Raw genomic sequence first — 15,778 nt, 5'->3', positions numbered from 1 at the left:
AAGCTGAATGTTGATGGTTTCTTGGAAGCTTGATACAAGTCTGATAAACGCTAGTACCAGTTGGCCCCTTGCAACTCTGAGAAAATACTGAAGACTGCTGTGCAGCATTGAAGCCAAGTTCAATAGTACAAGTACAGACTGGGTGAGACCTGGCTCAAAAACAGTAAGTGTGAGAGGGACCTTAGAGTTATAGTGGACGATCACTTAAAGGTGCCCAAGATGGCGGACGTGCTTAGGTGAGCTCCGTGGTGAGCTCCGGCTACCTTGGCGTCCCTGGAATCCTCGGAGTCCGAAGTGGGGCTGCAGAGGTGTTTTCCCTCTGTGCTGGAATTCGGTGAGCTGAGAGATCCAGGAAGAGAGATGCTTGATGTTTTCGTCGGCGATGGGACCCGTTCTGAACTGTTCTGGACTGTGCGCTCCAGCATTTTCTTTTTCGGAGGCCCTCTGTGGAGCGGTGAGCTGCTGCGGCTTGGAGGGCTCTGAGCAGCTGTTTCTTGGAGCCATAGAGCCGCGGCCTAGAGCGACCTCCAGAACGCGGAACACTGAAAGCTGAGAGTATGCGAAATGGTCGAAGAACTGGCTCTGGAGCGGCGACCAGAGAGTTGAGAGGGAGTATTATGGCTGCTTTTCGCTCTTGCTTTTTGCTGTTTGTTGGCCACTGGGAGTCTGTTTCGTGCCTGTTTCTGGCGAAGGGGACCTTCGGCTAGGCGTTGGTTTTCTGGCGCTGCACGCTGTTGGTCAGGCGGCACAAGTCAGCTCGTGGCGCCCATGTCCTGTGGCCATTTGGACTTGAGCTACCTGGCCTGGATCCATCTGCTGTTTCACCTTTCTTCGCTTTCCTCGCTTTTGAGAAGATCTTTGTGACTGGAACTTTTGACATCTTCAGGTTATGTCGGTTAATTGCTGCTCTAATTCCTTTCTTCCCCTCATGAACCCACCGAACCCATTGGACTCAGAAGATCTTGGAGCTGAGCCGCTGTGAGAGGGTGGCTCAGCTATACCATCAATTGCACCACCCTATACCATCTGCTATCTCCCTAGAGGTGAGAGATCTAGGGAGGTATGCTTTATTTGGGTTGGTATTCTGTCCGCTTCTGGATAGGTTTGGGCCCTCTGTGAGAGTGAGGTGCCCGATCTGTCTCGGGAGTTACCTGGCCAGCTCAACTGGACATTGTTGATCTTCTATCTTACATCTCTTCGAGTGACTATGGGACTGCCTGGCTGGATCTACCCGAAAATGGTTTTATCCTATTCAAGCACGGACTTATTTGCGCTCAGAGGTGCCCCCCCTTCCTGGGTGCGACCCGCCTTTATTTCAATCTATCTTCTTGATGACGGGCCCAATTATTGGGACCCTGAGAGATGGTTGGGCAAGGACAGGAGCCTCCATCACAAATTTAATAAGAGGCCCCTGGTGCACTTTTTAGCTCATTTTTTTGTGGGGTTAGGGAGGGGGGAGGGTTCTAAAAAGGTTTGGTTGGAGACTGGCGGGGGTTCCACCAACCGTTTCTCAGACCAGGCCTGGGATTGATCGCGCCGTGACAAGGCTTGGGTTGGGTGCCTCCGGGGCCCCGGAGCAGGGTGTGGGTTTGTCTATTCCCATGGCGGTAGGGAACGGCAGCAGGCGTATGAACAGGGGGCCGTATCAATATCCGGGAGTGCTTCCCCGCTGTCTCCGTGCGGTGATGCGCTCCGACCCCCTGATTTTAGCCTATGGTTTCGGGAGCGAGGATGAGCAGCCACCTGAGCTCAGGCTCGTGTATTTTAATGCCAGGTCCGTAGCCAACAAGGCTCCTCTTATACGTGATTTGATAGAGGAGGAGCATGCGGACCTGGCTTGCATCACAGAGACCTGGTTGGGCCCAGAGGGCGGTGTCCCTCTGGTTGATCTTTGTCCATTGGGTTTCCGGGTGCTGCACCAGCCTCGAGCTCAGGGTAGGGGTGGTGGAGTGGCGGTAGTTGTGAGGGAGACCTTATGTCCGCGGGAGGCCACCGTTGTCCAGATAGACGAGTGTGAGTCCCTCCTCCTGAGATGTGGCCCTAGAGCTCGGTTGGGTCTGCTGCTGGTGTACTTTTCGCCTAGTCGCGCAGCAGCAGCCCTGCCTGAGCTTCTCGATATCCTCTCAGGGTTGGTGATTGAGTTCCCCAAACTTATGGTTTTGGGTGACTTTAATCTACCATCCCTGGGGGGATCATCTGAGTTAGCTCGGGAGTTCATGGCTTCCATGATGGCCATGGACCTGACGCAAGTTATTCAGGGTCCAACTCATGGGGGGGCCACACGCTCGATTTGGTTTTCCTATCTGGACGGTGGTTAGATGATCTAGGTGGTGGTTCTCCAATTGTTATGCCCCTGTCATGGACCGATCATCACCTCCTGCGGTTGGTCTTCTGTTTTGCCACTCCCCATCATGGGGTGGTTGAACCAATGAGATGGTTCCGTCCTAGGCGCTTAATGGACCCTGAGCGGTTCCAGGCGGCGCTTGGGTCCCCACCTGCCTCCTTTGCTCACAGCTCGGCTGATGCCCTAGTGGAAGCCTGGGAAAAGGTGGCCATGGAGGCACTCGACCAAGTTGTACCCATGCGGCCCTTGACCTGATGCAGATCCCAATGGGCACCATGGTTCTCCATGGAGCTCCGGGAGATGAAGCGTCAGAGACGGGGTCTAGAGAGCTGTTGGAGATCCAGCCGATCTGAATCCGACCGATTGCGACTAAGGTCTTTCACGAGATCTTACCTCGCGGCGATGAGGACGGCAAGGTCTAATCACTTTGCCGCCCTCATCGCGTCCGCAGATAATCGCCCGGCCGCCCTGTTCAGGGTAACTTGCTCCCTCCTTAATCAGGAGGTGAGGGAGGAGCCCTTGCAGGGTCGTGCCGAGGAGTTTAGTCAACATCTGTCGGACAAAATCGCTCGGATTCGGACGGGTTTGGACTCCGACTGGGCAGAGTCTGACGATGAGGACGAGGGCAGTCTTGTTGATATTATCTGGGAGGAGTTTGATCCTGTGTCTCCCGAAGATGTGGACAGGATCATGGAGAAGCTGAGCTCCACAACGTGTTTGTTGGACCCGTGCTCCTCCTGGCTGGTTTATGCAGCCTGGGATGGGACACGAGGCTGGCTCCAGGCAGTGATAACTGCTTCTTGAGGGAGGGTAGTTTTCCCGCCGCCTTGAAGGAGGCGGTGGTGAGACCCCTCCTCAAGAAGCCTGCCCTGGACCCAGCTGTATTAAATAACTTTCGTCCGGTCTCCAACCTTCGCTTTCTTGAGAAGGTTGTTGAGAGCGTGGTGGCACATCAGCTCCATTTGTTCTTGGAGGAAGCTGATTATCTAGACCCGTACCAATCGGGTTTCAGGCTACAGGTTTCAGTAGTCCAAACCTCCCATTTGGACTACTGCAACGCTCTTTACATGGGGCTGCCCTTGAGGACCACTTGGAGGCTTCAACTGGTGCAGAATGCAGCCGCGCGAGTGGTGTTGGGGGTCTCCCAATACTCCCATGTTACACCTCTGCTCCGCGAGCTGCATTGGCTGCCAGTTGCCCTCCGGGTGAAATTCAAGGTGTTGGTAATGACCTATAAAGCCCTACAAGGCATGGGTCTGGATTACCTACGGCAGCACCTGCTGCCGGCATCAACTTCCCTCCGTCCAGTGCGCTCCCACAGAGTGGGCCTCCTCAGGGTGCCTCCGATCAGAGAATGTCAATTGGTGGCCCCCAGGGGGAGGGCGTTCTCTGTGGGCGCGCCAGACCTATGGAACCGCTTGCCAGTTGAGCTCCGGATGGCCCCCGACCTTCGCTCCTTCCGGTGCGATTTAAAAACTTATTTATTTGAACAATCTGGCCTGGTTTGATGGGTTTAGGGTTGGATCTAATTTTAACATAGTTTTAAGCATTGTATTATATTGGGCATGATTATTTAATTCTTTTAACTTCTTTTAACATTTGTACTTATATTTTGATATTTATTGCCCTGTACACCGCCCTGAGTCCTTCGGGAGAAGGGCGGTATAAAAATTTAATAAATAAATAATAAATAAATTAACCCTGTAAATGCTAAATACTCTAACAGAGTTCTTAAATATAAGCTCTGGCCAAATGGTTACATATTGGTCCAGTACAGCTTTTCTTTTCCTGAGGAAATGAGGTGGGAATTCCCCTTCCCTCTCTCATCAGGGAGGATTCTTTGCTTTGGCTGTTTTTCCCCCCAGGAAAAAGTCTTAAAAGTCATAAAGAGAGGATAGTGTTATATATTCACTGTATATATGTTAGTGTTATTGTTAAACTTGACAGCTCAGCTGAGCATCAGCTGAGCCTCACCCAGCAACAGTATCCTATTGGTCTGGCCGTTTTGGTGGGATCCTTTAAAGATGTGGATTGGTCGGCGGCTAGCCAGCAACAGTATATAAAGAGCTGAGCTGTGGAGAGTTCTTGTTCCAACCACAATAAATCTGAGCGTTAACTCGGTGTCCTGTCATCTGTGCCTGGTGGTCTACCCACAATACGCAAATGGCGACGAAGGTGGGATCCTGCTTGAGCTGAAGCACTAGCTGAGTCACGAGAGCTGAAGCGCGTACTACGGGAAAGGAGGGGAAGAATTAACTCTCTCGATTAAATTCCTTCCTGTCAAGCAGTGACCAGACCAGGACAGAATGACCCAAATCGGACACGTGCACGAGTTTGACATCCGCCACCCGGGACAATGGGAGCCCCACCTGGGACAAGTCGAGGGGTATCTCTTTGTGAACAAAATCACGGAAAATAAAGCAAAGGCAGCGGCACTGCTATGCATCAGCGGGCCAGCCGTGTACGACATGGCTGTCGGGCTATGCATCCCAGATCCCGTCACGGCACTGCCCTACACTGACCTCGTCAGCAAATTGAGCCAGCATTTCATGCCAAAGAAATCTACTGGCAACTCCGATTCATCCAGAGGAACCAGCTTCCCGGAGAATCAGCAATGGACTTCATAGCCGCCGTGCGGCAGGCCGCCCGAATGTGCCGTTTTCCCGACCTGGAAGATCGGATTCGGGACAGAATTGTGTTCGGTCTGAGCGACAATCACCTCCAGCAAAAGATAATCGCAAAACCCACCCTGAGCCTGTCAGAAGTCGTTAACGAAATTATGGCTCAGGAAGCGATTAACGAAAAAAACGCGCCCAGATATGGTGACAATTCAAGTGGCTCCGTGCATCAAGAGAATGCTGCGGATAGTGAAGAGAGGAAACCGGCCAACGAAGCACAGATTGATGCCATTCTCCAGAGACTGGAGAAATTCAAGACCCGGTGTGACTACATTCCGTCGCAAAAGAAGCCGGTAGGAGCCAACAAAAACCCAAGAGTACCTAGCTGAAACCCGAGTGGGAGCAGCTTAAATTGTGCCAGCTGCGGGGGCAACCACCCCAGAGCATCCTGCCGGTTCCGCGGTGCCAGATGCCATGCATGCGGTAAAACCGGCCACATCCAAACCGTTTGCCGAGCCCAGAATCGCGACAACTTAAATGACATCGATGAACAGCCTGCAGGTATCAATAACCCCCTCAAGCCCCCTGGGACCCGGGCACCCTCAGTCATAGAAAATTTGGAAGTGGCAGGGGTCAAAAAGTTCCACGACTACCTGTATGGTAGGAAATTTACCATCTCCACTGATCATAAACCCTTGTTGGGGCTATTTACAACCAACAAAATAACACCTCAGATCCTGTCCCCTAGGGTTTTAAGATGGTCTGTATTCCTGTCTGCCTATTCTTATGATTTAAGATATAAACCTGGTAAGGACATGGGGCACGCAGACGCATTGAACAGACTGCCCCTGTCAATTGTTGAGCCAGATCCAGCCCCGGCCTGTAATGTCATTGCCATCCAGGAACTTCCTGACTCCCCCCTGCAGGCTAAAGATATAGCAAACAGCACTACATCTGATAAAATTCTAAGCAGGGTAGCAATGTGGGTGGCCTCGGGGTGGCTAGCGCAATGCCCAGGGAAGGATTTCCAACCATACTTTACCAGGAGGAACGAATTATCGTTACATAAAGGGTGTCTTTTATGGGGAAGTAGGGTCATAGTCCCTGACAAACTGAGGGTTAAAGTTCTAGGGGCCTTACACGAGGGACACTCCGGTGTTGTCAGAATGAAGGCCCTGGCCCGCAGCTATGTGTGGTGGCCAGGCCTCGACAAGGAAATCGAACGACAGGTCGCAGGGTGCTATCAGTGCCAAAAAACCAGACCAGAACAACCTCATTACCCTGTGCACAAATGGGAACCAACACACGTACCATGGTCAAGAATCCATATTGACTATGCAGGCCCCTTCCAAGGTCACCTTTTCCTCGTTGTAATGGACAGTTATTCTAAATGGTTGGAGGTAGTGCCGGTGTCTAGCATGACCACGTCCAAAACTATACAGGTGCTTAGGGGGCTCTTTGCAACACATGGCTTTCCTGATGTCATTGTGTCAGACAACGGCCCACAATTTAAATCTAACGATTTTCAGGCTTTCAACAGGGCCAACTTGATTAGACACATCACGTCCGCCCCCTTCCACCCGGAGACTAACGGCCTTGCTGAACGAATGGTAAGATCAACAAAAGATGCCCTGAAGTGAATTATCATCTGGGACTGGCACCAGAGACTGGCACAATTCCTACTGAATCAACACACTACCCCATCCACAGCTACCGGGAAAAGCCCAGCTGAACTTCGTTGGGGCCGACGCCTCATTACTCGACTGGACAGATTGCACCCTGACCAGGTGGCAATGGAAGGGGTGCAGCACTGGACTGTGAGGGGGCTAGCAGATGGGGACAATGTGTGGGCAAGGAATTACACCGGTGGGGATTTCTGGGTGCAAGGAGTGGTGATCGATAAAACAGGGCCATTGTCATACGTTATTGAGGGGGAAGGGGGCCATCAGATGAGGAGGCATTTAGATCAGCTAAGGAAGCGGGCCCCAGAAAACCAACATAGGGAAGGGGTTAGCAACAGGGGGCAACCCTGTGGCCATGCAGTCGCCATAACACCTGAAAGGCCCCCCGTTGTGAATCTGCCAAGCATGGAAAGGCCACAGACTCTTGAGGAAGCACAGGACCCGGGGAACCAGCTGGGGGACTCCATGCCCGGACAGGGAAATGAAAGGGAAGAACATAGCCATCCCCTGGCAGGGTGGAGCTGCCACTCAGACGTTCCAACAGAACGCGCAAGCCTCCAGCATATCTTCAAGACTTCGTGAGGTCATAGGTCACCAGCAATGGCAAGCCTATGCCGGGTCAATTATGATCGTTCTTCTTTGGGGGGGGAAGGGGTGTTATATATTCAGTGTATATATGTTAGTGTTATTGTTAAACTTGACAGCTCAGCTGAGCATCAGCTGAGCCTCACCCAGCAACAGTATCCTATTGGTCTGGCCGTTTTGGTGGGATCCTTTAAAGATGTGGATTGGCCGGCGGCTAGCCAGCAACAGTATATAAAGAGCTGAGCTGTGGAGAGTTCTTGTTCCAACCACAATAAATCTGAGCGTTAACTCGGTGTCCTGTCATCTGTGCCTGGTGGTCTACGCACAATACACAACAGAGAGGGTCTCACCCAGTTCCAACCACGTTGCTCAAAAGTTGCTGGTTAATGCTTATTTTCTTCGGTTGTCAGCAGCTTCTGTCTGGCCACACAAATGTAGCCAGTCTTTCCCCCGCCGGTTTAGAGGGCTTCCTCAGATCAAACAGAAAGGCCACCGCCCTTCCGCAATCAACGAGGGTCCCCTCCTTCTCCGTTGCCTCTTTTGACCCTTTTTAGGGTCCTCAGTGGGGCAAAATCAAACACGGAAGACGGAGCTTTGTCTTTCTGTGCCTGTCACGCTGCGATGTCAAACCGGAAATCCCCAGAAAGTATAACCTTTTGAAAGAGACTGACTTGGGAGGAATCTTTTATAGTGGTTCATGCACTGGAATTTAAGAAACCTTTTATTATTTGAACAATCCACATAGAATTATTATTTATTTGCTCCATGTCTCATTATTTGCTCCTTCTGAAAGTCCAATAAATGGGTTTCCTCTTGAGGACCCCTACAGAAATGAAATGGATCAATAGAATTGTAAAGATTATACCAATGGAAAGAATTATGTGAAATTATGTGAAAGAATTATACCAATGGAAAGAATTATGAGCTCTCTTTAAGTGAAAATTGAACTGTGCCTTAAATTATTGTCACCTTCCTTTGATTATTTAACACCCCCTGTCAATATTTCATATGAAACTTACAACAGGAAATAAAAATAACATGAGACAAATGGAAAGGAACAATGATGTGAAAGTAGAATTTCAGGGTACGCTTCATAACAATGATAATAACATTGTAGTTAACATGTTGGGCACACCACACTATAGTATATTATTTATACATAACTATGATTAATTCAGGCTACCTTTGTTATCTGTTTTTTATCTGCTATGAGGCTCACAGCCTATGGCCCATATCACACACAAAGCATCCCCAGATTGGGACACCAGATTTACTAGCAAAATGGCTGAATTTTGGCACTTTATTTATTGACTTGAGGGAGGGAGGGAGGGAGAAAAAGAAAGAAAGAAAGAAAGAAAGAAAGAAAGAAAGAAAGAAAGAAAGAAAGAAAGAAAGAAAGAGATTTTCTACTTCCCAGAAAAATCGTCATTTTTGCTCTAACAAGGCATTTGTAAGGACAAATCAAAGAAACTGTCAGACCCTCCATGCCTAATACCCATTTCATTTACTCCTGCATATCACTTCCGGGGGTTGCCATTCTGTTAGGAGGGGAAAGTTCTGCAGGCTCCGAGATGTGTTTCCTTTGCTTTGTTCTACCTTCTTTGAAGTAGTCCTCTCCGGGGCTGAAAGGAGGGAGGAATGTGCCTTATCTCCAGACGGAGGGGACAGGACAGAGGAGGAACCGGAACCCTCGGAATTGCACTTGGTTTCCATAACAACTTCACGCCTATGGATTGGCCAAAATAAAACCAGACAGCTGGACACTGGGGAGGGGCTGAAAGGGCAGTTTTAATGTAATGTTTTGCGTGGAAAAAATTCAGCTCTCCTCCCTCCCTCTCAATAAAAGTTCCCGTTGAAAAGGGTTCTGCTTTCTTGGGGGCCCTGGCTGAGGCAGGTCCTTACAGAAACTCTGGGTCTCCTTGGGTCTCAGGATGGTTGGCAGGTGGTTATACGGGTAGTCATTGACTTACAACAGTTCATTTAATGACCATTCAAGGTTACAACAGCACTGAGAAAAGTGACTTATGACCATTTTTTACATTTATGACGACTGCATGTATTCAACTTTCAGATCTTAGCAACTGACTCATATTTATGACGGTTGCCGTGTCCCGGGGTCATGTCATTCTCCTTTGCACCCTTCTGACAAGGAAAGTCAATGGGGAAGCCAGGTTCACTTAACAATCCCATCACTCACTTAACAACCGTGGCAAGAAAGGGCATAAAATGGGGCAATATTCACCTAACAAATGTCTCACTTAGCAATGGAAATTTTGGGCTCAATTGTGGTTGTAGGTCAAGGGCTATCAGTAGTGCGTGTACCTGCAAAAATGCCCAGCCTCATTATAGGGATAAAGGATCCCCTGGAAACTCATAGATCCGATGACGGTATTTGACCTCATACAATAATCAGCTGCCACTGGAGCTATTGTCTTTGGCACTGAGTAAACAGGCGTCTTCTAAACTCATCACAAAGCTTTCCCATACAGCCCAGGATTGGCTTTTTGAGACTTTTTTCAGACAATTACCTCGACCTCTAATATCTTTAAGTTTTCCTGGAACACAAGCAGGTAGAGGATTTGTCTAAAAATATCCTTCATTTAAAACTGGAAAGGCTAATGTTATAAATAAGTATTAACATAATTGTTCATGACTGCTAGTGATGGTCCAGAATGCTTCAAGCCCTGGAAACTAGCAAGAAGAACTGCACATTAAAAAGCAATGATTTAAGGCAGGAAGGAGACCCATTCAGGTGTTTTTATTCTGGAAGGCTCACTTGGGATAAGTGCCAGTGATGCTCTAATGATACAGGCTTCCCAGCAAGCATCTGTGCATTCAGCCTGAATGTCTGCAGGAGAGAATCCAGTTTGGCTCCCACAGATAGGATCTGGCCCAAATGGAAGCAATATGCAGAGAACTGTATACACCAAATCTTATGTCCTGCAGACATCCATCTTTTTCATGCATAACTGCTGTAACTTTGGGAGCCAGTGTTTTTTGTGTGACATCACCAGAAGCTGGAAGCTTACCTGGAACAAAGCCGTGCTGAAGCTGGCCAAGGAAAACTCATACATAGGGTCTATATATGATTCAACTGCAATGAGTCATTTAATAATTTAATTTAATAATTTAATAATTTAATTTGTATACCGCCCTTCTCCCGGAGGACTCAGGGCGGTGAACAGGGCAATACACAATAAAAATAGAATACAAAAATTAAAAAGCCATTAAACATTATGCACATAAAATTAATACATATTAAAATTAAAACTATTTATAAAAACCCAACCCCATCCCGTCAAACCAGGCCAGCTTGTTCGAAAAAGAAAGTTTTGAGATGGCGCCGGAAGGAGCGAAGGTCGGGGGCCATCCGGAGCTCAACCGGTAAGCGGTTCCAGAGGTCTGGCGCGCCCACAGAGAACGCTCTCCTCCTGGGTGTCACCAATCGGCATTCTTTGATCGGCGGCATCCTGAGGAGGCCCTCTCTGTGGGAGCGCACTGGACGGAGGGAAGTTGACGCCGGCAGCAGGTGTTGCCGTAGGTAATCCGGACCCATGCCATGAAGGGCTTTGTAAGTCATCACTAACACCTTGAACCTCACCCGGAGAGCAACTGGTAGCCAATGCAGCTCGCGGAGCAAAGGTGTAACATGGGAGTATCGGGAAACTCCCAAGAAAACTCGCGCGGCTGCATTCTGCACCAGTTGGAGTCTCCGGGTGGACCTCAAGGGCAGCCCCATGTAGAGAGCATTACAGTAGTCTAGACGAGAGGTCACGAGCGCATGAGTGACTGTGCACAAGGCATCCCGGTCCAGATAGGGCCGCAACTGGCACACCAGGGGAACCTGGGCAAAGGCCCCCCTAGTCACAGCTCCAATATGCTCTTCCAAAGAGAGCTGTGAATCTAGAAGGACCCCCAAGTTGCGGGCCCTATCTACGGGGGGTAATAGCTCACCCCCCATGGCCAATGATGGAATAATCGGAATTTCCCGGGATGCCGGCACGAACAGCCACTCAGTCTTGTCAGGGTTGAGTCGAAGCCTGTTCCTCCCCATCCAGACCCGGACCGCCTTCAGGCAACGGGACATCACGTCGAGGGCATCACTGGGGTGGTTTGGGGTCGAAATAAAAAGCTGGGTATCATCAGCATATTGGTGATACCCAACTCTAAAACCACGAATGATCTCACCCAGCGGCTTCATATAGATGTTGAACAGGAGAGGCGAGAGAACCGATCCCTGAGGAACTCCACAAATGAGAGGTCTCAAGGTTGATCTCTGCCCCCCTGCCAACACCGACTGCGAACGTCCCAGAAGGTAAGAGGAGAACCACTGGAAAACTGTGCCTCCCACTCCTAACCCTCTGAGACGTCACAGCAGGATACCATGGTCGATGGTATCAAAAGCCGCTGAGAGGTCTAAAAGGACTAGGACAGAAGAACAACCTCTGTCCCGAGCCCGCCAGAGATCATTCACCAGCGCGACCAATGCCGTCTCCGTGCTGTACCCGGGCCTGAAACCCGATTGGTACGGGTCTAGGTAGTCAGCTTCATCCAAGAACAAAGGGAGCTGCTGCGCCACCACGCTCTCAACAACCTTCACCAAAAAGCGAAGGTTGGAGACCGGACGATAGTTCTTTAAAATTGCTGGGTCCAAGGCAGGCCTCTTGAGGAGGGGTCTCACCACCGCCTCCTTCAAGGCGGCGGGAAAACTACCCTGACTCAAAGAGGAAGTCTCGCTACGTTTATATTGATAGAAAAGAACCTGTATAACTCAAGGTTGAATTGGGAGGCCCATGGTGCTCTCTGAGCCAGGTAGTTTTCTTGCAGACATTTCATTACCAAACTAGGAAACACGATCAGCACTGATGATGTTACCTAGTTTGGTAATGAAACATCTGCAAGAAAACCACCATGCTCACAGAGCACCAAGGACCCTACATTCTCCCTTGCAATTATTTAGCAATTCTGTTTAATGCTGTAGAAGACTCTACAGCAGTAAGGTATATGAACTATTTTTAGCTTTGATTTCACCAACAGAACCTACATTCTATAGCGTTCCACTCCATCTTCTTTAATAAGATTGTCCATATCATTCCTGAAATTTGGCCAATTTAGAACTGGAAATGCCTTCCCCCTCCCCCTCCAGGCTTTAATTCAAAGCATATACTCTGTGAAGAATGAGCTGCGGTCCTAGTTTGCTCTTGACAGTCTCGGAATGCTCCCCTATAAAACTGGGGACAAGAAACCTTAACAAGGTCGTCTTTTTACTGGATCTCCAATTCATAAAAGCACTTTGTGATGGGGGGCAGAGCTCAAAAAATGCAGAGATTAGCAAATCAGGCTAGGGATTCTCCATGAAATTTAGGGAGCTGTAAAACTGACATGTTGCTTCAATAATTGTGTAAACAAGTTCCTGTATGCAGATGCACTTGAAGGGTAATTCAAGTCTACTGTTTAGGGACTTTATTATGAAAAAAAATGCAGACCCACATTAAGTTCTGACAAATAACATTCGTTATTGCAGTTATTTGGGGGGGGACATTACTTCCAAGCAAACACTCCCGGTGCCAGGCTGAGGACCAGTGTAATAATGCAGTGTTTCTCAACCTTGATATCTTTAAAGATGGATGGCTGCCTGAGGAATTCTGGGAGTTGAAGTCCACCCATCTTAAATTTGCCATGGTTGAGAAACACCACTGTAATGTCGGAAAATGGGGCCCTCAATTGGAGTTTGGAGAAGATTTTGTTGGCCCTCTCACAAAACAACCGCAATGGTGAGTGCAGCAAATAAAAAATCCCCATGAATCAGAAGGAGGCAAACTATGTCCAGGACTGCAGTTGCTTGGCATTTTTATTTTCAGAGATTATCTCTGTGCTTTGTGTGGATCCAGATAGGCTCTCTTAATGGAAAAATGCTTGAGGCTGGTGCTGTGCCCCACAGAATACTTGTTGCCCAAACATAATTTTTTCCCTTAAAAAAATAAGGAAAGAACACCAAAGCGTGTAACCTGGGCACTGCACCAAGGCCCTGAATCAAAAAAATGGCCGAACAAAAATTTGCTCTGGCAAAGGTATGCAGGAATGACCTTGGGAGAACCTTGGGGTGGGGGGAGATGTTGCCTCGGGAACGGTCAGATAAGAGAAAGCATAGCCTGCAGCTGCACAATGGACAGAGAAAGAGGCTTGGAATGGAACTTCCCTCAGGCTGTAAAGGAGACGGTGGGAGATTGGTACTCTCAGACTTTCAAGACTGATGTCAGTCTTCCTGAGTGGACCAGAGAGGAAACACGGCCAGATAAACTAATTTTACTGTATTGTGAGGCTACATTAACCGAATTGTGAAATGAATGAAGGTAAATATATGTGTTCCCGGATAATGTTGCAGGATCCAATCTGGGTCCTAGCATGAGTCCAAATGTTCAAAAGACTAAACCTCTGGTCCCAGGGACAGAGTCAGATTGGATCTTGCAGAATTGTGCAAGTCTGAAAGTACAAAAGTTCTCTTTTACAGCCCCCAAACTAGGGAGGGTCCCTTCTGAACCTTTTTCTCTACCCTTTATACAGCTGAGGGCAAAATCTCCTCTTATCTGACTATTCCATAGGCAGCATCTCTTCTCCCGTCTGCCAAGGTCATTGCCATGTACTGTAGCACTCACTGGTAGACCATTCAGGAACTGAGTCAGTTATGGACCTCAGCCTGCTGGTACCTGGGCAGCATAAGCTGAGCTCTATCCAAGTAAGAATAGAAGGAAAAGAATCGTCTCCACTCAGGTTTCCTGACTTGCCCGGCCAGTGGCCAATCTTACCTGCTGCCTGCTGTAGACGTCATGCTGCCCGGGAGGTACCGGAACCCCTGCAGCGTCAAAGACTCTTTTGTTTCCGGACTTGGTGCTGTAGAGATGAGCCACTTCTGGGTCAGAGCCGAGAATGGGCATGTCTAGCATGTCGGCCACTTCCAGGTCATCTTGGTTCAGAAGACCTCCCACAATATAGGCTTCCTTGCCTTGGATCAGGTTTTTGACCCTTTTAATGGTCCTAGGGCTGTATTTCATGAAGGTAGCCAGGGACATGGGGCGGTTCTGTAGGAGGAGAACATTAGTCTCGTTAAGAAGTGCGCTTTCTCTTCCTTCCACCAAGCTAATTTATAATGTTGAGTGCAATAAATACATTATTAATAGCAGGCTGGGTTATGACCTATCCTGTAGCGTAGCAGTTTAAATTGATAAAAGCTGCTGGGGTGAGGTTCCATAATCACTCACATCTTTAGTGTGTCGGAAATGGGCTCGCTGGGAATAAAACTAATTACTACACATCTGTATTTATTTGATCCATGCGGAATTCTCCTTCTGTCACTCTGAAGAGAAGCTTGCAGCCCTTGGATAACAGTGATTCATCTCAACACTTCTGGCACCGTTTGATTCTACCACATCAGGGGGAAAAATCAATACCAAAACAATAAAAAAGAAGAAGAATGCACCCCAAGCCGGGAGAGTCTGTATTTCAGCCCATACAGATCAGCATTTTAAATGGCTCTTTCAGTAAATGATTTCATTTACAAAACACCTTTTACGTGCCATATTCTATTCCACAGGATAAATAGTTTAATTAGCTACAAACCCTTTCTACAACAGTCATTTGGGTCAAAAAGGGTTGTTTAAAAAAATTGAAACCAAAAGTTTGGAATGTGTCACAAATTATATTTTCAGTGCATCTTCACAACATATAGATTGCATGTGAGACAACTGGTTGTTTGCAAACATAAATTGTGCTGGAATATTAATCAGGGATCTGTGATTGCCTGAAACTCTCTCTTAATGATACTCTCAGTAGCAGGCCTATTTTGTCTTTATAATCTGTAAAATGTCCTGCTATAAAGTGTGCCTAAAATAGGGGAGGAATAAACGAAAGATACGTAGAACTGGATAAAAGCATAAACCTCTGGAGGGATCTGGCAACAGCATAAACAAGTAAGACAGGCCCTGTACCTAACCAATAGGTAATATTTAGGGCATATTCTTCTGGAGACTGGCGTTGTGTTGTGTTGTTGCATTGTATTGTATGGCATTGCATAGCATCGCATTGCCTGTAAAGCCACTATAAGTCACCCCCTTTAATTTTAGTGATATATTAGATCAAGCTTAACATCATCATATGCTAAAATCTAAATATCTGCATGGGATCCAAAAGGCAAGAGCGCCCCCCACCCCACTGGATGCCTTTACAAAGGTACTTCTGAAAGTCCCTGTAGTGCCAAAGAATCACCGAGGAAGCTCAGGAACTCCTCTGCAAATGTGAGCTGCCTAGAGTAGCCCCACAGCGAGGCAGGTCGCAAGGAGTAAATAATAAATAAAGAAAGAAACAGATGTCTTCTAAGAAATCTGAGCTCATTTTGTTTTCAAAGCTCAGATGTTGCATTTTATGCTGACCAAACTCTGATGTTATGTTTACATACAGGTAGTCCTTGACTTATGACCATAATTGAGCCCAAAATCTCTGTTGCTAAGCGAGACGGTCACCATTTTGCAACCTTTCTCGCCACAATTGTTAAG

General features: G+C 48.1%; 1 protein-coding gene across 1 annotated transcript in view; it reads right to left on the bottom strand.

Annotated features, from left to right (window-relative positions):
* IQCH (IQ motif containing H) overlaps positions 1 to 15,778 on the bottom strand; it is a gene marked incomplete at both ends in the record, with an annotated part of 134,872 nt that overhangs the window by 60,453 nt on the left and 58,641 nt on the right. The window contains one exon of the mRNA XM_083371727.1: positions 14,036 to 14,308. Within this exon, the coding sequence (XP_083227853.1) occupies positions 14,036 to 14,308 (273 nt within the window). The remainder of the gene's footprint in view (positions 1 to 14,035; positions 14,309 to 15,778) is intronic.

This window comes from Vipera ursinii (genome assembly GCF_947247035.1).
Source record: "Vipera ursinii genome assembly, chromosome: 11".
NCBI classification, from domain to species: Eukaryota; Metazoa; Chordata; class Lepidosauria; order Squamata; family Viperidae; genus Vipera; species Vipera ursinii.
This window is presented reverse-complemented; position numbering and strand designations above follow the sequence as displayed.